Genomic DNA, 23479 nt, shown 5'->3' on the forward strand with positions numbered 1-23479 from the left:
AAACAGCGTCACATTAATAGCGTGGTGGTGTTTGGATTTTGTTTTTCTCTGCGTGGATTTTAATTGAGGTTTTAGCGACACCTACTGTGGAAAAAAGGGATTACAGGGAAAAGGTGTGAATATCGAGTCATGTAGCCATGGTACTCTATTTTGAAATCCAACCAACTAAAAATACATCTTTGAAATTTGCTGTAAATATAACCATCTGCCAATGGAAATCCCAAACATTGTCTAGAAACATTGAAATCAACAAAACCCATTGTGATACTTCAAATAAATCAAATAATATTTATATAGTTGTTTGGTTTACAAAAATGACAGTATACATACAGTACTTTATCCTCCCACAACTGGTATAAACTAAATGTGAATTATTTGGTGACAATGTACAACTATATTTATTTACAATGGGGGGGATGCAACAGAAAACATTTATACAACCATAATCCACACATCTTCGCTGACAGCTACTACAGTTCAGAGGTAGCTTCCATGGTTGAGAAACATCAACTGTCAGCTATAAAATAATTTACCACAGGCAGACTGAATGATACATATGGACCTATTAATGCTGGTAGGTTCATATTCCTTACTATACAAAGAAACAGGTGTCATTTTAGTTAAGTCTGTGTAGCGGATTTTAAAAGAAGTTATAACATGATTCCTTTATTAATTCACTTGAATTCATATAATAGTCCACCATGACTAAAAAAAAAGTCAGCTAACAATTGCCTTGCTTTCTTATGACTGGCCAATAATATGCACAACACCCTCAAAAATGTCCCCCACAAAATGTTGAATGTATTCCAAAAGAAAAGACAGAAAACCCAGCCTCATTCCATCTGAAAACTGCTGCTCTGTATTTAAACCTGTAAATGATCTGAAGGTCTTACCATTTATGGTTATGCTGTTTGGGTATGTGTGTATGCAGGCCTTTTTTAAATTTTCACATTACCCAGATAAGTAAAACAGAAACAGCAATTGCATGACACACCACAGTACCATACTGTCTGTGAGCAAAAAGGAGACATCAACATGGAGGAGGAACTCCGGCCTGATCTGGGTTGTTTTGGAAACCTTTTCTGTTCTGTTCTGTTTACACCCTGTGTATATGTTTGGTATATAGGTTAACTGCAGAAGTCAAGGTCACATCAAGTCACTCGGGTTTTTTTTTTTAACTCTAACTTCTTAACTTTCCTGCACTGCCACCTGCTGCTTAATGGTCATCATTACCAGCTATGCAGTTTCAAAGCACATTGCTGCTGTAGATACAGCAGCACTCAGATCCCAGCAGAGAAGATCCTTGTTATGGGGGTAAATCATATAAAATCATGATGTATTGTATGCATTAAAGTTAAAAATAAAAAAAAAAACAATCAGAACACATTCTCACTGATCATTTCAGGGCAGTTCTTGCCACAGAATCGTTATTTTTTGAGTTCCTTATTAATCTAACATACTGGAATCAGAATAAAAATTGCACACACAGACAATGCCAACATGTACTGAATCACTTAAAACACTTGTAAATGGAATAAGCACATTTGCAACACTCGTGACATTTCGCAAGTTTAATTTTCCTAAAACAAAAAATGTAGATTGTCCGTTTTACTGAAACAGTCACACTCACTTCTGCAATCTGAGGTAACAGATTAAATGCCAGGCTTGTGTCAGCCACACATCAGGTAGACTGTGGACTAAACATATGTAGTACTACTGACCAAAATGCTTAGGATTTCGGTGGAATATATATATAGTCTTCCTATGGTCTTTCTGGAAATGGGAAACTTGAAAACTTGAAGTCCCAAAAGTGGATAAAAATACGACCAAATCTGACCATAACAGGTGTAATGAGTTGGGTGACTCACCCATGAATGGTGTCCTGCCCGCTGTTCAGATGCCCACCTGAGGGTGGCGTGCCCCCTTTTAGGAGTTCGATATCGATGCATCACAATAAACCCTGTTTCACTACCAAGTGCCCATTAATACAGGCATAACAACTAATTACATCTTGAGGTTAAGAAATTAGTGATGATAAAACACCAAGTCATAAATCTGATTGTCAACAAGCTACAAAAAGCATGATCTTTTTTCCATTACATTGCTGTTGTCAGTCTTGGCCTCATCAAGTCTGCACGCTACAGCTGGATTTCCTTTAACAGAGGAAAAGAACGACCTATTTGGCATTTTGTCTGAAGCAGAAATCACAACAATAGATGATTGCTATTGCACCATTAGGAATGGTACAGAGGAGGTCTTTGGCAGAGAAGAGAGACCTCCAGCACTTTCCTGTAGATAAAACGAAACAGTTCTCATCGGTAAAGCATGTTCACTAGCTATTTTATATACGTTTAGCTCCCCTTGATTTAAAACATGTGGTGTTACATTGTTTTCGAACATTTTTTTCATTCCAAATATTGGCCACATGGAATCGAGTTATTTCTGCTGAAACCTTAGCAGAATCGTCATCAATCGACTTGGATAAAGCATAAGAGAATCAGAAGTATTTAGCGAAGATCCATGGCTCGAGAGGTTCCTGTATTGCCGTATTTCCCTTCTTGAGAGGCGGGTCTCCAGTCACTCAGAGATTGGAAAAGTGCTTCCTGAATGGGTTTGTGTAAAGGAGGAAACTTGCAGGACTGTCCTGCACACCTGTCCGGCCTCAGTCCTTAATGCAGGGGATGTTGTAAGAGTAATGGACGAGGGGGAATCCACGGCTCTTATAGAAACAGGCCCGGCCGCAGGCCTGCACCTGGTCGGAGCTGTCGGACACAAATGAGTCGCCCTCGTCGGCATACTCGGACTGGGCCGATGGGGTGCCACAGTCCACCCAGTAGCCCTCGGTCCGTGGGCCAGGCCCCCCGGCCAGTGCTGGACAGCTGTGGGAGCGGATCAAGTGTTTGCAGATGGGGGGAGCGGAGAGCAGCACGGACTCGCAGCAGTCACACAGGGCCAGGCCGGCCTGCAGCTCTGAGTACAGGCCGCACTCGCAGGCTACGCCGTGGCTGGCCCCGGAGCCCTCGTCCTGCGTGGCCCTCCGCACCGGCCCCGGCCCCGCAGCCTCGGCCCTCGCGGAGGAGCGGCCCCGTAGTCGGCGCCAGTCCTCCCTGAAGTACGGGTTGAAGAAGATGTAGAGCACGGGGTTGAGGCAGGCGGGCAGTGGGAAGAAGATGAGCGTCACCGACTTCATGATCTCTGGGCTGTTGGCGACGCCGGTGAGGAGCGGAGCGAAGGAGAAGGCGGCCACCGGGCAGAAGAAGAGGCAGTTGGTGAAGATGAGCCAGGCCACGTGCCGGACCATGCTGGCCTGGAAGGGCTCCAGCAGGTGGCTCTTGCCCAGGCTGCAGTACAGGTGGGTGTAGACCACGGCCATCAGCAGGTAGGCCAGCGAGTTGAGCAGCACCAAGGCAACGGTGAAGCCCAGTGAGGCCGTATCGCTGGCGGAGAAGGGGAGGCAGAGCGGTGATGCGGAGAACTCGCCCACATGGAAGAGGGGCAGGCAGGCCGCCGCCCCGGCCAGCATCGCCAGCAGGGCGGCCGCCAGGTGCACGCGGCCATAGCGGCGGCGCCGTGGGCCCTTGCGGAGTAGCAGCCGCACTGCCACACTGCGCTCCACTGCGGCCAGTGCCAGCAGCAGCACGCCGGCTTCCGAGGAGAAGATGGCCAGGAAGCCGGCGGCACGGCAGCCCGGCCCCGTCTCCCAGCGCACGCCGAAGTGACCGAAGACGCCCCAGGTAGCGCCGTCCAGTGTGGCCAGCAAGCCCACGTAGATCCCCAGTAGCAGGTTGGCGGCCGCCAGCAGTCCCAGCAGCAGTTTGGCGGGAGATGGCGTCCTGCCCCCGGAGAAGGTGGCGGCCAGAACCAGGGTGTTGCACAGGAGCGCCACCAGGCAGATGAACCACACTGTGAGCCGGATCATCCAGCTGCCCAGCAAGTACTCGCACGGCTTGAAGGCCCCTGCAAACGGTCACATCTTAGCTTCTGCCGCCTCCCCCCAATGCACTCCTCAGAAATACCTCCCCCCCCCCCCCCGATTATTCCCTGTAATCCTCCTTAGAACCACATAAAAACAAACATCAGGCCACTAGATGGCGTAGTGGTTGAAGACACATAAGCAAAACCAGTAGGTCACAACGGGGCCTTGATGCAGTAACCTTGAACAAAGTGGCCAGAATGTTCTGAAAAAAATACCCACCTGCACAAATGGGCAAAATCAGCTAAAGATTCAGCTAAAAATGGACATGTAGGTGGGAAGATTAAGATGATGAAATATAAATAGGACAGAGGATAGAGGAGGTCACCTGGGGAAGGAGAGCAATGCAGGGGAAGCGGGATCCTCTCTTCCTCCTCAGCACCTTCAGAAAGACAGCACAGCACAATCTGTACCCTCCATTCACATGGCTTTGTGCTTCACACTCGAAGGGAACCACCTGTCTGGTAAAGGTATCACGCTACTTCGGCTACCTAAATTTATGTCAGTGATTAGCCAGTTAGCCGTATGCTACCTACTGCAATTTTAAACACTATTTATATAAATCGACGCCTTACTGTCGGCATTGATGCTGACGCCCGTCTTCCCTTCATCCTCCGCAGTGGCGCTCAGGACGCTTTCGCATCCAGTGAAGGCGCAGCACTGGTAAGCATAGGGAAGCGAGATCGTTCTACGAATCAAGAAAGGGAACAAAAGCTCAGTCATCTTCCAGGGCGGCATCACCTCATTTACGGACTGTCACCAATTCGTAAGAACGGTGGCTCTTTTAACCGTTAGAACGTCTTGTGGGGATGATAATATCAAGGCCCTGTTCTGGCTGCGGTCACCCCAGAGTCTTTATCCATTAATGAAGCCTAGTCATGGGTCACCGTGCTAAACCCCCCCCCCCCCGAGACCAAGGTGCGCTTGATGGACATGCCACGGTTCCTGCGTATGAAGAACCATCTCACCTTAGCCTGGGAAAGTGCCGAGGTGCCAGGGGACCCTTCATCTCCAGGTTCCCGGCCAGCTTGAGCTGGTTCAGACTGCTGAGGCCCGCGGTTGGGAGGCTGCTGAAATGGTTCGAGCTCAAGTCCCTGAAACACAGCGAGTGGTCAGTGAAACGGAAGCCGTGTTCATTCAGGAGTAACGATCAACTGACACACAGTGGAAGGACCAGGGCCTAGATGTTCTTCAGCCATTGGCTGTCCTGTGACAACTGCAGCCAATCAGAGATACTGAAGTGCGAGCCACAGGAAAGGGAGCAGCGTAAGCATGCAACCTATTTAAGTTACACCAGCATCCACTGGGAAACACCACTAATGGAAAGGAAATATTCACGGCAAAACGTGAAGTATATAAACTACATGCATTCCTTCGTACATATGTGATGGAAAAATAACGGCACTTGATATTGGATCCATCTAGAAAACATCAAAACAAGTATGGAAAAGCACATACTAATAAAAGGCAGAAGGTTTCCGAATTAATCACTTAATGCTGAGGAAGACAGTGACACCAAAGAGATCGAACCTTAAACGCTGAGTCAGGAGCACATGGTGGGAATGGCTACTCACAGGTTTGTTAGTGATGTCAAGGAGGAGAACGCGTCCTGATGAATCGACGTGATCTCATTCCTGCTGAGGTCTCTGCGCATCAAATATGTAAACACAACGTTCAACAACAACAAAACACACTGACTGTACTTGCTTAAAACTGGGCCTGCTGACTGCCTTAAACCAGCCGCGAAACTGCTTTGCCGACGAGCGGCGGCCGCAAAGGACAGATTGGGGGGGAGAATCTGATGGTTAATCTATCTGCCGGCCACGTCCATCTAACCTGGGATACAGCAGAGGAGGAAATATGTCCTCATGGAAAAAATAAATAAATCAACAAACTACAATATGTGGGAAAAACTACCCAGTGAGAAAACTGTGCTTATAGCAGGACCACATCCTACACCTCCACTGGTTAAAATCTCAAACAGGTTTCATCTTTAACATCTTCTCTGAGAGCAGAAGAGCAAAGTCCGAGAGAGACAAAAAGCAAACAAACAAAAAAATAACATGCACTGCAACATGGACCTGTGTGTTTTTTTTCTACTTGACAGTTTACATGATGGAGGGGGGGGGGATGGGCAACATGGGGCTAAGTGGCTCAGTTTTCAGACCCCTCCCACTGCCAGACTGAGGTTCCTGCCCTCCCTAGTGCAGAAAGGAGGGGCTTCGTTCAGCAGAGGGAGAAAGAATAGGCTGGGATTTGTTTTAGGAATTTGCCTGGGACTTGTTCCTTTGGCTATGTGCAACATGCCAGCTCTATCAAGTCAGTTCGGCGCTGATAAATGATAAATGAGGTGGGAATCTAAAATAAAATAATAATAAAAAAAAAAAAAAACAGAAAACAGAAAATGGATACCGAAGAAAAGATCATGATTCTCCCAGCTCCTACTCTAGTGGCCCGCAGGCTGAAATCCATGCACCAAAGCCCCAGAATGTTTCCCACAAGTCGCGGGCCTTTTGGATGCCGCTCCGGTGCGAGACCGGAGAGACGCTCCGGGTGGGAAAAGAGATGCACTTACAGGATGTGCAGCGAGGCCAGTCCCTGGAAGGTGTCCCTGTGGATCAGCTGGATGTGATTGTGCTGCAGGTTTCTATGGAAACAAACCAAACAGCAGAAGAGCCATTACCGAAGGTAAACAGAAGGGCAAACATTTGGAAGCTTGTGTTTGTCATTAAGGAGGACCCCAGAAAATGCAGTTCTTTCCATCAGGTTCTTAAGTATAAACAGACACTCCCACTTTCTGCTGGCCCAGCGCGTGATGAATCACTGTTTGCCCTGCAGCTGTCCGAGGAGGCAGACAAACTAACGGGCCCTCTGACCTCTTCTGAGGAGTTCCCTCGCTCTTTGTGATTGGCTCAACAGCTCAGTCATGTCCTGCAGCTTCTGCCCACGCCTACTCAACTGGGCCTGCTTTTGAAATGCCAGGATGCAGCGTGGCCACGAAGATTCACACATGAGGCCATGTTCACTAGAAGGTGTTTACTTCCACTCAAACCACACATTTGTGTGGGTGGGAGGGGGTTGAGGTTTAGGAGGCCCTCTTTTGGCCACAAATATTCATTGCACTAAATAATAAATGATGTTTGTTATTTAGCAGATGCTGAAGCAGCATGTTCTGCTAACCAGATAGCTAGCCATGATCTTCTGACTCTACTCGCTGGCTATTTATTTAGTTTTTGAAACATGTAAGGGGGGGGGGAGGGGGCCCCAAAGTGACTTTTTGAGTCGGGCCCCAGAAACAAATCTACCCATGGCCACATTTCAGCATTTTAGCAAAAATCAGGTGAAAGAAGCGTCGCTCAATGATGCACATGTAAGGAATGTTAACAAGTAGTAGTAGAAGTACTGTGTGTAATTTGATATACAAGTAAAGACTGAGGCAATGCAAGGTGACTTGTAGGGGCATCTACACCACGATCGCAGATGCATTACAGAGAAACTTTCACAAGATTTCAGCAAACCGCAGCCTGTCATATTATCAGGATGCAGCATGAAGTATATACCAGGTACAAAAACGTTAGTCATGTTACTCACTATCCTGTAACCAAGATGTTAAAACTTAAGAGTGGAAATCAAAAAAAACATTTTGATAGCCAAACGTGACTGAACACGAGAACTTGCCATATGAATGTTAGCCTAGAATGTTGGATAGGGGTGGGGCCAGGTGCGTTCAGACACTGTGCCCGCGATCAGATCACCGGTTCGAATCCCAGGGTCGACAGAGCGATACCACTCCTGATCGAGGCCCTTAAGCCAGCTGCTGCAGGGGCTGGCTGATCAAACTTCTCTGCTGTACATCGCTTTGATCAAACGTGTCAGCTAAAAATGTAACGTACTCTGTGGGAAGGAGGACAGTGGATTCACCAGATCCCGCTTTTTAGCTGCAGACATCGTGTGCTAAATCATGAAGAAGCTCTAGCTTGGTGACCAGCAGCGACACCGAAGCTAACTGGCTGATAACGTGGACAGAGATCTCAGTCTGAAGTTCTGCCCATTTATACAGCTAACAGAAATTAATTAGCTACCTCAAGGGAACAACAACACTGCCTTTCGTAGGCCACACGCCAGCTAACACAGGATGATGAGCTCGAACCCTTTATTACTTAAACACACGGATGCCGGGTAACTCAAATAAGCCCATCTGGGAACAGCGGCTTAGCTATATGCTTTAATGGATTTTACAGTAGCCTGCAGTCACTGACTGACTTGGTAATCAGTCACTGACCACCCTGGAAGAAAGTATGTCACGGTGAGAAAATAAGGGGAAAAAACATTTTTAAAATCTTAGGAAGATAAACTTACAGTTCCTCGAGCTGAAAGCAGCCTTGAAATCCTGGAAGCTCCTTAATCTCGTTGTAGGACAGATCTCTGGTTAGACAAGTACGCAAATATTATTGTGAGATACAATACTGCCGAAAACACACAACATCACTTTGACCCACCTACAGTATACTACACTGTATTACTACCTTTACCTTTCAATAATACTACTGATAAGGACAACATTACTGGTGGACGTCCTCTGTTAGCTTAGCGCAGTGATGCCAATCCGGTCCTCGGGGACCGGAGGCCAGTCCATGTTTTTACTCCCTTCTAGTTCCCAGTAGGGCAAAAATGTGAACTGTCTGGCAGGGAGCTGGGAGGGAATGAAAACGTGGAGCATCAGCGGGTCCCCAGGGACCGGACTAGCGAACACTGGCTGAGCATTACACGCGTGCTTCCGCGTCACCGAGTCCCAGGTTCTGACTCACAGCGTCCTCAGTGAGTGCAGGTCCTCACAAAGCCAGGAGGGAATGGCACCGATCTGTGTCCCAGTCAGCGTCCTAAATGAAAGCGGAGACGATCAATCAGGAAATATCCCCCAAGGAGACCATCCAAGGGCGCTGGACAAATGGCCGACCCCGGGCTTCACTCTCATCTCTGTATGGGTGTCCAAAGTAGTTCTGCTCTTTGTACAAATGGCAAAGCTTCATTTGATTTGATTTCAGTTTCATTCAGGTATCCTCCTAAAATATGATAAATCTAAGCAGTTATCTGAACTGTGTGCTTCACAGACTTAAAACCAGTGCACTCCTTCCTGCAGGAAGACCACCATCACCAGGGGCGATGAGACCCACAGATTTCTGGTGTGTTTCTGTGTGAATGTAGCTGTAGTGCCCTCACTGGCCACCAGGGGCACACTTCACGCTGCGTGCATGTGAGTGCAGGACTGAGGCACTTACAGGCTCTCCAGGCTGGCGGCTCCTGCCAGGCTGGGGAAGAGCTCCGTCTTACTGGCCCCGCGCAGCATCCTGAAATGGACGATTCGTCAGCCCGCGTCTAATCCCCAGGGTGTCTGCATGAACCACTTTGCCCTGCACCTAAACCCACTCCGTAGCCGTCTGCTAAGCTTAAACGTGACTGTATGTGTGTGGGACAGAGTGGGCTTAGGAAAGTAAAGGGTTATTCCTTAAGAGCCAGCTACAATTTCAGAAAGTGCCACAATGTTAATTCTGTATCTAAATAGCAAAAAAAGCTTCCAATATCAATATTTGTGCCAGAAGCCGTTTGAATAATACACTACCACAGTGTTTCCCAATCCAGTCCTCAAGGACCCCCAAACAGTCCACGATTTTAGCTATCGGAAGCTGGGAGGGAGCAAAAATGCATACTGTCTGATAGAGAGCTCAGAGGAAGCAAAAACATCGACTGACTGAGTCCCCGAGGACCGGATTGGGAAACACTGCACTGGTGGAACCTTCTGAGGTCACCTAGTCCAACTCCGCAGGGGTGAATGTTAACGTGAGGTTTCGTCGTGACACGCAGGAGTGGAAGTGATTTCTTGAGCCTGATAAGGCAGAGGTAGGGCGAGCTTCAGAGGTAGGGCGAGCTTCAGAGCCTCACTCTGGCTCATCTGAGCCCGAAAGTCCAGCTTCTTAGCTAGATATGCGACAGGAAGCCACAGGCTCACCCGCCCAGCATGTCCCTCCAGGGAGAAGCTCAAGCAAACAATTTAAGACAAGACATCTGCATGCCATACACAGAACAAACATGCAAAAACATTAATGAATATTCAAAAAAAGAGGGAATATTGAAAGTGAAGCTTGACAGCAGTCTTGTATTGATAGGTGTACTGAGAGAGGCGTGCGGCACACTTACAGGGAATGTAGATCGGACAGGTTCTGGAAGGCCGACACTCCCACGATGGAGAGCGGGTTGTCATACAGGTGGCTGTGGAGAAGGGGGGTGGACGGAGACACTTAGACAGGCCAGGGTTCATCCCCAGCTAGCTAAAACGAATTAACGCACGGTACACCTAGATATACACAGAACGGCAGAGCCCACTCTGCCTATACACTAACCACATAGAGTGCAGTGTCCAGAGACAGATTTACAGTTTTATTTATTTTTCCAAACAGATGTACATGTTTATTTTTTGAGAATGCAGGGCCAGCTGAAGTGACTGGGGGTTAAGGGGCTTGAACGGGGACCCAACAGTAACATCAGACTGCTGGTCCTGGGGTTCAAACCTTCTGACCCTACTTAAAGGCCCAGTGAAACCAGGTTACTGCTAGAACCACCAGTATATATCCATTACCCTACTACAGGATAAACAGATACTCACAGCCACAATGGGAACATCTCTGCTTATCTTAGGTCCCTACATTCTATCCAGGGCTCATGAAGAATATTGCAGTCATATTAGCTAAATTTACTCTTATGCACCTTATCTTCTGATCTAGGGTTATGTACAGTTTGGTCAGTAGAGAGTGATTTGTCATGAATATATTAACGGCATCTGCTCCTTAAGTAAGCCTCTGTCCCAAGAAGGACCCGCGAAGGAGCAGAAACGAAGGGCGAGCAGGTAGCTTCTGAACTTACATGGTGCGCAGCAGCGGGTTATTCTGAAAGGCCCTCTCCGGAATGACCGCGATGTTGTTGCTGTGAAATCCCCTAGAACAGAAGGAGACAAAAGACATGACACATAAGCGACATGCCGGTTCCGCCACGCGGATTAGGAGAGGCGAAGGGGAGCCCCTAAGTGCTCTGGCTGGGGACGCGGCCCTGAACGCGCTGACAGACGGCCCACTGAAAAAGCTTTCTGAGCCGTGAGATGAGAAAGGCGTTTGTCAGGAAGTGATGACCCGGGGTAAACTGGCGTACAGAGTCCGCTCCCGCTTGGGGCAGATAGGGGACGGCTTAGCGGCACGCCGTGACAAATGCTTCACTGATTGCCGAGATGTTTTTCTCTGGTTCCCCCACAAGACACCTCTGTCTTATTTTGTCTGCGGCCAGGAGATTGTGACATCAGTGTGGAAACGAGTATCTGCTCCATTTTTCTTGTTGCCGCTAAAAGCTCTCCGCGCCTGCAGCCCTGATACAAATGGAGCGAAACAGCAACAGACACGGGAACTGTGATCTGTGAGCCCCAACTGGGCTCCGTCACCGTCTCATCACCCCATGCCAGTCAGTACGGGACAGTGGGGACCAGCTCTCCCTTCCACATTTTTGACTTGCACATCCTCGTTCAATTCAGGACATCTACATGTTATTTGTTTAGCGGATGCTTCCATCCAAAGCAGCTGCTTTTTTGAGGGTCAGCCGTCCTTAAGGTGGAGCCCCTGACCAAGGTTAAGGGCTGCGCTCAGGGGCCTAACAGTGGGATCTGAACCAGCAACCTTCCAATCACAAACACAGCACTAACCCGCTGAGCCACATAATATCCCAAAAGTGCATATAAATATTACAGTAGCCAAGCATGGGCAGACCTGGGTATTTTCTTGATTGTTGTGTGTGTGTGTGTGTGTGTGTGTGTCTCCATTTGTATGCCACAGACGTAAACTCACAGCTCCTTCAGTTTGGGTAGCGCCTGAACTGCTTCCGGAAATGTCTCCAGGTTGTTGAAGTTTAAGTCTCTGTGGGGGGGGGGGAAATTCCTGTCAGTGACATCACCAGCAGTTCCCTTCCCAAACATCTGACTTATGATACAACCACCTTGTTTTGTTTGACAGGAACACGACAGAGAAATCACTTCCCCAAATCCTCATGACTTGTTTTTACAAAATGTAATCCTCTGCATTTGGAAGTTCCACAAGGGACTTTAGAGCCAAAACACAATGTGAAATACTGTGCTAAAGAGTGATAAATTTTGTGTAAATGACTTGCATAAATTTAATTTGAAAGTTTCTCTGTCCACACTTTGATGTTTCTAATGAGCAAACACTAGAAAAAGAATTATCCATATTTTATAAAGGGCTGCATATCATATCCCCAATTTTGATAAACATTTAAGATTTTAATTGAGTAATCAGTTATGGCTTTGTATTTTTTTAAAGGATGATCTGTAATGTTCAGAGACAAGCACAAACTAATTAAAAAAGAGTTGCAACACACTGGTTTATAATCGACATTTCATCCATCTGATTAAAAAGGTCACCACAGGAAAAATCTCAGCTGAAGCAACACTGTTCAGAAGTCACTGCGTTACTCTAAATTATTTATTAAAAGACATTCATGCAAAGCACTGGCCAAGATTCCACTGGAAAGACAGACAGATGGCCAGGTCCAGCTTCCTGTTGACTGATGGGGAAACCACACTGTCATTATAGCAGTGCTGTTGTTGTCTGACCAATGTTAAAGAGGGAGTGGCCTCAGCCCTGATAACGAACTGGCTAATTATCTAATCGCTGCACTTGCATTTGGGTCAACTGAAGGAAAATGCTCTGTGAAATTTCTAAGTAGTATTTCAGTCATGTACATCTGTACATATCACATTAACAAAGACTAATTAAACACCATGATGTCCAAAATCTGTCAACTGGCATCTAAAATTAATGAAGAATTCAGAATTTTACTAAATGACAACCTTTGTTGGCAGTGACCTGAAAGATATCCGGTGACGTTCACCTCGGTCACAACGTTTGGCTGGTGACTGTGTTGCCACGGTGACCTCACTAGCACAAACAAACAGATGGCGGAGAGTCCAGGTGCTCTCCGATGGTGTGGACAGGTACTGCAGACTCAGGCAAGCGAGGGCCTCAGCGGAGTCATGGGCACGCGCGGCTGAAGCCTACCAGCTGTCCACTGGCTAGCCCGACTGTTGATTCTACTTGCAAATACCTTCCTGAGCAAACAACTCTCCTAATAGACACATGGCTGCATGAGGGAGGGAAGGCCACACAGCCAGAACAGCACCGTGAATGGGCAGCAGCCAGGAAGAAGGCTAGCTTCTTTATTCCGACAGCTACCTGGCGAGACGGACAGCCCTACTAAAAAGTAATCTGTTATAGTCAGCTGCTTAACAAGGTTGGACATCAAGGGTAAACCTGCCTTTCATTCAGGAGGAAATGGAAACAGACGGACTGCTATCTACTTAGCAGATAATCTTGTCTAGAGAGATGATTTTCCATAACGGTTGATGAGAGTAGCTGAAGGTGAAGGGAGGCTTCAGACTGGACCTCTCCAAAGATATGGAGCTAAAAAGCTCAGAGCAGGGGAGATTGTAGCACGTCGGGTTTTATAATTCACTGCACAGCCTTTGGTTAGACAGCTACTGCAATGTTTCAGCCCTTTTAGCCATCGATATGCTACCTCTCTAAATGGAATTCGTTTCCAGGTCCGTGGCAGACCGCTAAAGGACTGGGTATCGTTACACGGTTGACGGGACACGGTCGTCTGTACATTGTTCAAATACAGTGGCAGTCTGCTTACGAAGAGATTAATCTGTGACGGCTGATTCCATCAGCGAGTAACAGAACAATTATTGTTCTTGGAAGAAGCCGGACATGCACCACACCTACGGGAAGCCTCAACGGCACGCTGCACTTAAACACATATTAAAACATTTGTCAAGCAATCAATAATGATGTCTATGCTTCCGCCTATACAAACAAAACGACTGGGACAAAATTCCAGCCATTCAGTCTGTGATTCACGTCCAGCAAGATTTCGGGCTCGTCTGAGAGTCCAAACCTTTTCACTACCTTCCCAAATATTTCACCTTCCTGGATGACTGCAAGTGCAGCCATTGTGAAAATCTCTCAAGTAGAAATTTCCTCATTTGTTAATCCTACAAGACGGACCATTTAGCTCATCGTCTCTGCGTCTGATTTTAAAAACTTGCATTAAAAAGAAACAAAAAAAAAACACATAGACTGCACTTTTTTTTCTGGTGTTTCCACTTAGAGATTGATGGTTAGTGTAACATAACACATGGTGGCAGACCTGGAGATATACAGGGCACATTTAGTGACTTGAATTAAACGGACTTCCTGAGCTCCAACCAGAAAACAGCAGGGTTTTGCTTACAATGGACAGGGAAGCGTCATGCTAAAGAGGGCTGCTCATCCTCGTAACATTCAAGGAAACTAAGGCCGAAACAGGAAACTAGATGGCAATCTTGGACCATGGGCTATTTGTCTTGGCCTTTCCGACAGGAGGAAGGTGATACAACCCCAATCTCTATTGAAAAAAAGAGTCTCTCTTTGACATGCCTTGGCTCTATCGCAAGTGGAGCCTGAGGGACCCGGCGCTCGATTTGTTTATGTTCGTTTCTCAGCTAGAAGGACGATTTGTTTCACCGGGTTTTCATCTGAATTTGACCATCCGTTAAAACGACATATAAATAACAGAAGGTTTGTTTCACCAAATACCCAAATCTTTCCTTGCACCAGGGTAGTAGCTAGTAGCCCCTGGTCAGAAATGCACCCGTGTAGGCAGGGGAGGTTTTCTGGGGCCCCACTTCAGGGCTCCTCCCTACTGTAGTGATTATTAGTGGCCAACAGGGGTCCCCCAAACTTCAAGGGCCCCATGCAAATGGGGGTGTACGCCACAGATGGGAGCTTTACTTAGGTTCCATAGTGATCATGCTAAAGATTAGACTTCAGCTCGGCCTGCTGAGCCCTCTGCCGCTGTAGGGAGGCCGAATATAAATAAACCCTGCAGGAATCTATGCCGCTGCTTCCACATTTGTCTGAAGGCCCCAGATACAGTCTCAGCGGCCTAACTGAGGCTCAGCCCGAAGCCTCGACATGTTCTGCTGCTTCTCTCACTTCAGTAAAAGCTTACAATTTACGACCCAGCTGGCTTTTTATACTACTCATGTAAGGACCTAACTATTCATTCAGATGGTTTATTGTGATGCTCTGGGTTACTTGAAAAATGTGCTTCTAGGTAATATTTTAACACGATTCAAATACGACTTTTTAAATCTAATGTGGGATCTAGACTACAATTAGCTGAGTTTCCTGTAAAAGCACATTTTCGGCATGACATTTATGAGTTTTAGTGGGTTAAACTTTCAGGCTGATTGCTAGAAGGCACCCAGTTATTTATTGGGTTGACATGCAAGTTCAGTCGTCAAGGACACAAAGCATGCTGCTCCACGCAACTGGTGTGATACTCACAAGGTTTCTAGGTTGTCGAGGCCATTGAAGGAATTCCTTCCAATTTCCTTGATTTTATTGTTGTGCAGATGCCTGGAAGGGATACAACTTCAACTGAGCATCGCAGGTCATACATCAAACCAATCCACTGACTCCGCACTACGCATAACCTGGGCCAGGAATCAGCTTCTGTTCAGAGAATGCTGCACTCACGGGGTGTGAAAGTCAGCCCCAACTAGGACTGGCTAAAGCAAGAGCCGGCCTAGTAACTAGTAAAGAATGGCGGGTAGGACTCACAGCACCACCAGGCTGGAGAAGTTGGCGAAGGCGTGGTCAGGGATGCGGGTGATGCGATTGAGGGCCAGTGTCAGAGCCTGAAGGCTACCCAGGTCCCCAAGGGGCCCCATGGGCACCTCAGCCAGGTTGTTGTCATCTAGCCACAGGTGCCGCAATTGCTGCAGGCCTTCGAAGCTGTCTTCCGGGACCTCGGTGATGTGGTTGGCATCCAGGCGGCTGCGAGGAGATAAAACGTTCACCGGGGCGATCACAAACAATCACCAGGGCTCAAGTTAGTTTGTTTATTGGCAAATCTGAGCAATTAACAGCACTGAGCCTTGCAGAGGAAGTACATTAAACCAGTGCGTAAGAAGAATATCCCACAGCAACAAGGAAACAAGGATAGCAAATAACTTACAATCAAGGATATTAACTACTGATCAAAAGGTTCCCACAAGCCCAGAGAAGGCCTCTGATATTCTCTGTTAGTTATTAGTAATAACTAACCTAGACATGACCATCAAAAAAATATAAAAAAGGACAAACTGACACACTGCACCGGATGGCAAATAAATATTAATGCCATTTCTCATGTCACACTGAGATAGTATAGTTGTTTTTTTCGTTGGGCATAATTAAAATTCCATCCACAAAGTGTTTGTCTACTGGCTAGAATAGAGTTGTTTTGATCTCCAGGCAACGGGATAGAAATTCCGAAATCCTAACACACCATAAGCGCTGATAACAACCCAGATAAAATTCAAAGTCAAAGTTCAGATCTCCTTCAGTGAAGTTCAAATGGCACAATGGGTAAATTATTCAAAATATACAATCTTGCTAATATGAGTTTTATGAATGCCGGTTTGTGATTTGAAAATGTTACAAGGCTGGTTTTACATCATTTCACCTATTCACCCTTCCTCGTGGCATTTTTGTGACAGCGTCAACAACGATTCTTCTCAGTGTCAGCCTCTATTATGGCTTACTGTGGGAACTGTCCTTTCTGAGCGATCATCCCTCTCACACACACGTATACCCCTGCTATTCATGCGAGTGTTTCCCATAAACTACTACAATGCCGGGAGAACTGGACTGGCATTTGTATTAGGTGTAATAATTGGCGTGACGAGTCTAAAAACTGGATAATCTGCCCCAATTGCCAAGCTGACAGTGAAAGAATTTAAGCAATAATAATGCATCCGTTCAGACAGAATAATCAATACAGGAGCAACGAATTACCTGTGTCAATGCAAGTTCTCAATATTTACAGAAAGAATTCTCCCTGACACTGGTAAACAGAAATTATGAATCTTGTGCACCTTCCCTCTTTTGAATCCATCACATTGTTTTGTATCAAATCATAGCACATTTCTCTAGAGCACTCAAACATTGAGTATTTTTTTCATTTCTCTAGAGCACTCAAACATTGAGTATTTTTTTCATTTCTCTAGAGCACTCAAACATTGAGTATTTTTTTCATTTCTCTAGAGCACTCAAACATTGAGTATTTTTTTCCTCGCCAAAACACGAAACTCCATTACAGAAACACTTGACCCAGAATAATATGCCGTCACAATAAAGTACGTTTTATGACAATATGGGGTACCACGGTATCGGAATAGCATTCGTTTAGGATATACCCCAGTAGAACGTCTGGAGGGTATTGTGGCATGAAAAATTAGATACTGCCCAAGTTTGCAACCAAGTGTGTCTGCCGTCATGAGCCAGCAGCCAACATTTCATGATGTCACCGGTCACAGGTGACAGGAGCTTTTAAGGGGCTCCCAGTACTCGGTGCTGGGGATCTGTAATAGGAATGGTGCGTAAGAGAGACGAGAGACTGCAGCTCTGCATGTTGAAACACCACTGAAGTGCCTCAGGTGATTCCTCACGGTTATGAAGATGTTTAAAATGTCCTCTACCTGTCAGAAACACACTAGCCTTACTCCGTGTCACTGCTCACTGCCGGGTGGCTTGCAGGCCCCGGTGGTCCCATAGAGACAAGAATCTGCATCTGTGATTTCAGTTGTGCAGCCCAAGTGTATCCTGGACACATAATTGGACCCGAAACGATTTCCTGTTTGTCAATGGCAAGCCTCCCCCGTGGCAAAAGACGACCTCTAAAAAAAAAAAAAACCTCTCTGCTCCGACAGGAATACGGCTTTCCAAAGGGCTAGCTAATACACGCCAGTGCTCAAAGGAGACCAATTTGTCATTGCTTGTTGGATTATGAATATCATGACGAATATTGGTTTTGCTTATTTCCAGCTGTACACAACAATCGGAATGAAAATCTCAGCACAAACACAAACATTTTTAATTATCACAGTAGTTTATCATAAAGTCTTACATTTTTTTGTATTTACGAGATCGCTTATTTTCACTTTCCTCCGCCCTCTTTCTTTCGGCCTCCCTTTTAATTCCTTTTAGACACCATGTTGACTGACATGGTGCTCTCAGAAGCTTGGGCCAAAACCAGCTTTGTGCTGCCAAAACGCATTACTTCAGCTAGAAAGCTAAAGCCCCGTGGGGGAAGAAAGGGGGGGGAAAAAACATGCGCGCGGGCACACACACACACACACACACGTTTGTATTCATATCTTTGTGGGGACTGTCCATTCATTTCTATGGGCAAAACCCTAATCCCAACTATGACAACCTTAGCCCCTACCCAGCCCTAAACTTAATCATATGTAACCAAACAAAATACAACACTTTTGGCATTTTTAGTCTTGAGAGCGATCACAAATTTTTAGAAAACTGTTTTCCTTGTGGGGACTGAAAAAATGTCCTCAGAAAGTTAAAAGTTACAGGTTTCTATCATATTGTACAGAAATCTGGAAATAATAATAAAAAAAAAACACACACAGCATGATTTAAGATCAGGCGACGAGATTGTGGCTGACATGTGGCTCCCGGCTCCCACATCCACATCCACATTCCCCGTAAGTGAAGCCCCAGATTGTGCTGTCACAGGACCGAAGACACCCCAAACCTCAATGCACCCCCAAGAGAAAGTAATTTCAATTTCACTTCATCACCCCTGAAAGTGGAGCCACAGCACAACACCGAGGCAGATGTGAGAGCAATTGCACGACAAAAGTGCGCCCACAAACATGGCCGACAATGTGATCTTCCTGGTGCCTTTTGGATTACTATGCAAACTGTTTTTTTCTTTTTGATAAATTTAAGATAATCACTGAAAAATTGTATATAAAAAGGATATGATCAACTATTATGAATGATGTGCATGATGTTAGCATACATCACAGAGAACAAAAATACAAAAGAAATTTCAAGAGAATATATTTTTCTCATGAAGGACTGTATCTTATCTTTATGATTTTAAAATAATTGAAGGAAACACAGATGAACCATTTATGGTTATTTATTGAATATTTCGAACAACTGGAATCAAAGAACAAATTGCTTTGAATTTTAATGCAAAAAGCAAGTTCCCTAAAAAAGTAGAAAATAGCTTGCATTGTGTTTATAGTCATCACGTCTGCCTGGGTGAAATTGATCACTAAAAGCAGATGATCATTATAACAGATTTTTTTTCTTCTTCCTTTATGTCTCAGGCAGATTACCATCTAATTGCATATTTATTATACAAATAAAAGATAAACTAGACAGCGTCGCTATTTACCAAATTTTATGGATTCTTTCAAAATATAGTACAGCTGTTTCAAACGCTTTTCAAGTTACAGTACTGCACAAATTAAATTAGTGAACTGTATATAATTAAAATACATAATACTATACTATAATACAGTACAGTACTGTACATAAAATATAGCGTATTGTAGTTTCGTTATTGCATCTCGTTTGATGATGAACTTCGATGATTCTATATTCGTAATTGAGAGAAAATGACTTCCTTTTTCCCGTCATGTTTTCTGTGCACGCAGCATTAGCCTCAAGTAGCTAACCGGAAGTAGACGGGTTACCGCAAGGCAAATTAGGCAAGTAAAATAAATAAATAAATACACAATTACTGTAATTTTATTTTTTACATATATATTACGTATACAAAGACCCAAAATGAACACTGTAAGCGGACTGCTTGATTACTATATGCAAATTATTTCAACAGTATTTGTACATGAATGATTCTGTCCCAAGCTTTGTTTTTTTTTTTTTTTTTTTTTAATAGTTGATCACAATAATCATGATCACTATAAGCGGTTTCCACTATTTTAAATATTGCTAGTGTTGAAACTGATTGGTGGTATTACCCTTTTTTTTCGCAGTTTACATTTGACCTTTTTGTTCAGTATCGTCTTCACTAAAGCCACAATGTGTCCAAACGACAGACACAGCATTTTTCTTCGGCACAGGCTGCTGGAGTCGCTCAGTTGGCTGTGTTTGAGTTTGCCTCCATGTTACTTCCATGTCACAGAATAGATGGGGCGGAGTCACGTGACAACACACACAGTAGTGTGTTTTTAAAAGGACAGTACATGAACACACACTGGGGAAATTAACAGATTTTAAGTATTAACAGAATTAAAAAAAATTTAAAACAAGAAACCGATGTGGCAAGATTACGTCAATTAGAGGTTCTGAATGTCGGTTTTGATTCATTTTCGATTAATTGCCCAGCCCTACTATACTTTGCTCGTCAATCCTCACTATTTTCAGAAGCCATAGTGGCCGGTGTGACTACACTGCAATGCATTTATTCCTCATGAAGGGCAAATCGCCTGTTACTCTGGTGTATCATCAGAAAGTCACACACACAGTTCACAGACTGCACTAATTACACAGAGCTATAATCTGCAACGCTGCCATCGTGTACCGGATAAACAGGGCGGACAATGCGTGGTCTCATACGACTTTTATTGCCAAGCACAGCTTAATCAGCAGCAGCAGCGGGAAAGAAACTGATTATTGAATAGTCATAAGTCACAGAGATGCCAAGAAATTAACATGTAACTTCCGAAGCGGAGAGTTGTCTGGTTTCACAATGACAGAGTGGCTCCGTAGTTAAATTCACGCCTTGTACGTAGAAGATAAAGCCTGTTCTACAATCCTTAGTGCCTTTCACAACATCCTGCCTCCCATATATGCCTGGGGTCAATAAAGACATTAGGTTAAACATTAAAAACACCCCCCGTCCCAACCCACTATCATTATCTCTGAGAAACTAAGCAGGAAAAACGTTACCTGGTAAAACATGGGCCTGACATTTGTCATCACAGGGCAGCCACATTAAACATTCCTTCCCACACCAGCTATGCCCATCACGCAGCAATGCCCTGGCCGACACCACCAAACGCTAATTTCATACTATTTAATTATTGATTACAGTTTTCTTCCTTCATTCTAATGCCTCTTTGTTATCCTGTCTTGAAGTTAGGCAAACAAGCATTCCACTATTCATTGTGGTGAGTAAATAAAAAGATAAAATAAAAATTAAAAATTGGAGACACTTAAACCTACATTTCATTTCTGTAGTATAACCTTTTGTACAACTGGATGATTGAGAAAGGAGTGTTAGTCGGTCCCTAAATCAGTTGGGGGTGAAGGTCCTTGCTTATGGGCCGAACAAAGTAATCACTCTGTTGATGGTAGGATTTGAACCAGCGACCTTCTGCTCACAGCCACAGTGTCCCAACCCGCCCAGCCACACACTGCCCCCATGGAGAAAGCACCCTGCCCTCTATGGGCCGGCTGTGGGCCGCACGCTGCTGGAGGAGCCGGCTTGTTTACTCACAGGGACTGGAGAGCATGGAGACCTCGCAGAGCCTGGCTTGGCACAGTCTTCAGCTGGTTGTTCTGTAACATCCTGAAAAAAAGTCCCAAAAACTCAGATCAGGACGCTGCCAGAGGCCAAGGCTAGTCATGGCAGTCTGTTTCAGAGAAAATTGGTCTTTAGGAATTGCTTTTTGTGACAAAAGACTCAAAATATGCTTTCAGAAATGTATACTAATTGTTGCAGAAGGCTATTCAGGAAGAAAGAGTCTGCTACAAATAGGATTGATTTAACTCTGCTGTATGGGTGCTATGTTGTTCGTAAAATGTGGTATTAAAATACCATCAATGTTGGGTAAGTTACTCAAAAAAGTTATCCATTAAAAGACAAGTGGAAAGTTCAGGTCCAGAAAGTATAGATCTAGACCAAAGTTTTGTTTCACCCAACCAGTTGAGTGTAAAGAGTCACAATCACATAGTACTCAACTGGTTGGTTGAAACAATACCCTGGTCTGGATTTGTACTTTCTTAACCTGAACTGTCCACCTCTGTAGGTACTGGATTACTTTTGTGAGTAACTTCCTCAGCACTGAATACCATCCTCTCGGACAGAGTAGCATTAAAGTTCCTCGAACGAATTCCTCCATCTGCCGGGTGTGCAGCCCTGGCCAACAGTGTTTTTTTTCTCCTCCTTAAATGCCGACTCATGAAAATTCAGGGGTACCGTCACTTCTGGCCGAGACAATATTTGTCCCGACTTGTCCCGTATCACAATACACGAGGTATTACAGGGAGCCGATTTGCCGGCGCTTGTTCCGATAACCCGGCGAAACCCACAAGCCCGGTGACGCGCGGTTTTGTTTCAACACACGTTTCTCAATGTTTGCCCCCGCTCGCGGTGATAGCGCGCGCACACGGAGCCGCGAGAAGCCGGCGCGCGGCGCCGCTCACCTCCCTGCGCAACTGGCCCGGCTTATCCTTACAATAACAGCTCCGAGGCAGAAAGCATCCAGGACGGCGCACACTGAGCCGTTTCGGGAGATTTACCAACCATAACACATGCCGACGCGATATGGGTGTGAATTGTTGCTTCACAGACGCCACGGGAGACAGGACGCTCTTCAACAGCTTTCTTTGTCTAACGAAATTCTGCAGACTTGTTTTCATAGAAGTCACGGAAACTTGTTCCCTGCAATAATAAACGCGAAACTGACAAAACACTACCGCTCACATTAGCTTTCAGAAAACTCGCAAATAAATTAGATGCCGCCTTATTCCTACTTAACGTTAAAACTGAAACAATTTCCCATAGTCTTGTCGGCTCTGGAAGCTGGTATGGGGTAATCAGGGCACCATTTTCTCAGCCCAACCACCTGGAAATAGGGCATATAAAACTAGAACCACAATCTATTTTCCAGTAATTTGTTGTAAGAAGTGTTTTCTTTAAGTATATTATCGCTGTTGTACTTAATATAATTAAAATGTTACGTGCGTGTCGTTTAGACGGTTTCACTGTGTCGGATGTTGTGGTGTCGTTAGCCATGCCGAACGGGGTTGTACTTGGTGTTAAATGAAGCCGAGCTCCGATAGCTTACAGGACTTTGAGCTGGTGGAGTCCAGAGAGGGCTTCTGGGTGGATGAATGTCAGATCGTTTCCCGCCAGCCGTCTGTGGGTGGAAGAGGGGATCAATAAAGTTAAAATGTGGCTGCCGACATTGCGTGTAGCTGTCTTTTCCTTGAGCGACCCGACTAACCCCGAACTACTCCAGTAAAATACCCAGCTGTAAAAAAAAAAAAAAGCATCAACTAACCAAACAGAAGAAATTTATTACAAGACAATGCCGCAGTTCCGTGCCTTACGATGCTGCAGGACGAAACGTGTGATGTTTAGCACAAGACATGCAATGAACAGACATGCTGCGCTACAGCTTAGGGTGTCTTAACGTGTTTGCAGAACAGATGTCAGTGATTTATGAAAAAGCAAATTCACAGGCCGTTTTTTGTACAAAACATTTGCACATTAAACCGGACGTAAAACGTGATGCTGGCTTTTGTTGTTCACTGTGCACAAAACCGATTGTGAAAGACCCAAATGTATAATTCACAGAGAAAT

The 23479-nt window shown here is 45.3% G+C and overlaps 1 protein-coding gene across 1 annotated transcript in view; it reads right to left on the bottom strand.

The window, feature by feature from the left end:
• Positions 1 to 274: 274 nt before the first annotated feature.
• Positions 275 to 23479, bottom strand: part of LOC111850539 (leucine-rich repeat-containing G-protein coupled receptor 4-like) — a 44824-nt gene continuing 21619 nt past the window's right edge. The window contains exons 3-18 of the mRNA XM_023824529.2: positions 22962 to 23033; positions 21389 to 21460; positions 15691 to 15906; positions 15415 to 15486; positions 11857 to 11925; positions 10892 to 10963; positions 10169 to 10240; positions 9253 to 9321; positions 8782 to 8853; positions 8333 to 8398; positions 6549 to 6620; positions 5548 to 5619; positions 4942 to 5067; positions 4549 to 4661; positions 4302 to 4355; positions 275 to 3957 (exon numbers count right to left, since the gene is read on the bottom strand). Coding sequence (XP_023680297.2) covers positions 2663 to 3957; positions 4302 to 4355; positions 4549 to 4661; positions 4942 to 5067; positions 5548 to 5619; positions 6549 to 6620; positions 8333 to 8398; positions 8782 to 8853; positions 9253 to 9321; positions 10169 to 10240; positions 10892 to 10963; positions 11857 to 11925; positions 15415 to 15486; positions 15691 to 15906; positions 21389 to 21460; positions 22962 to 23033 — 2584 coding nt within the window. The 3' untranslated portion in view covers positions 275 to 2662. The remainder of the gene's footprint in view (positions 3958 to 4301; positions 4356 to 4548; positions 4662 to 4941; positions 5068 to 5547; positions 5620 to 6548; positions 6621 to 8332; positions 8399 to 8781; positions 8854 to 9252; positions 9322 to 10168; positions 10241 to 10891; positions 10964 to 11856; positions 11926 to 15414; positions 15487 to 15690; positions 15907 to 21388; positions 21461 to 22961; positions 23034 to 23479) is intronic.

This window comes from Paramormyrops kingsleyae, chromosome 13 (assembly GCF_048594095.1).
Source record: "Paramormyrops kingsleyae isolate MSU_618 chromosome 13, PKINGS_0.4, whole genome shotgun sequence".
NCBI lineage: Eukaryota > Metazoa > Chordata > Actinopteri > Osteoglossiformes > Mormyridae > Paramormyrops > Paramormyrops kingsleyae.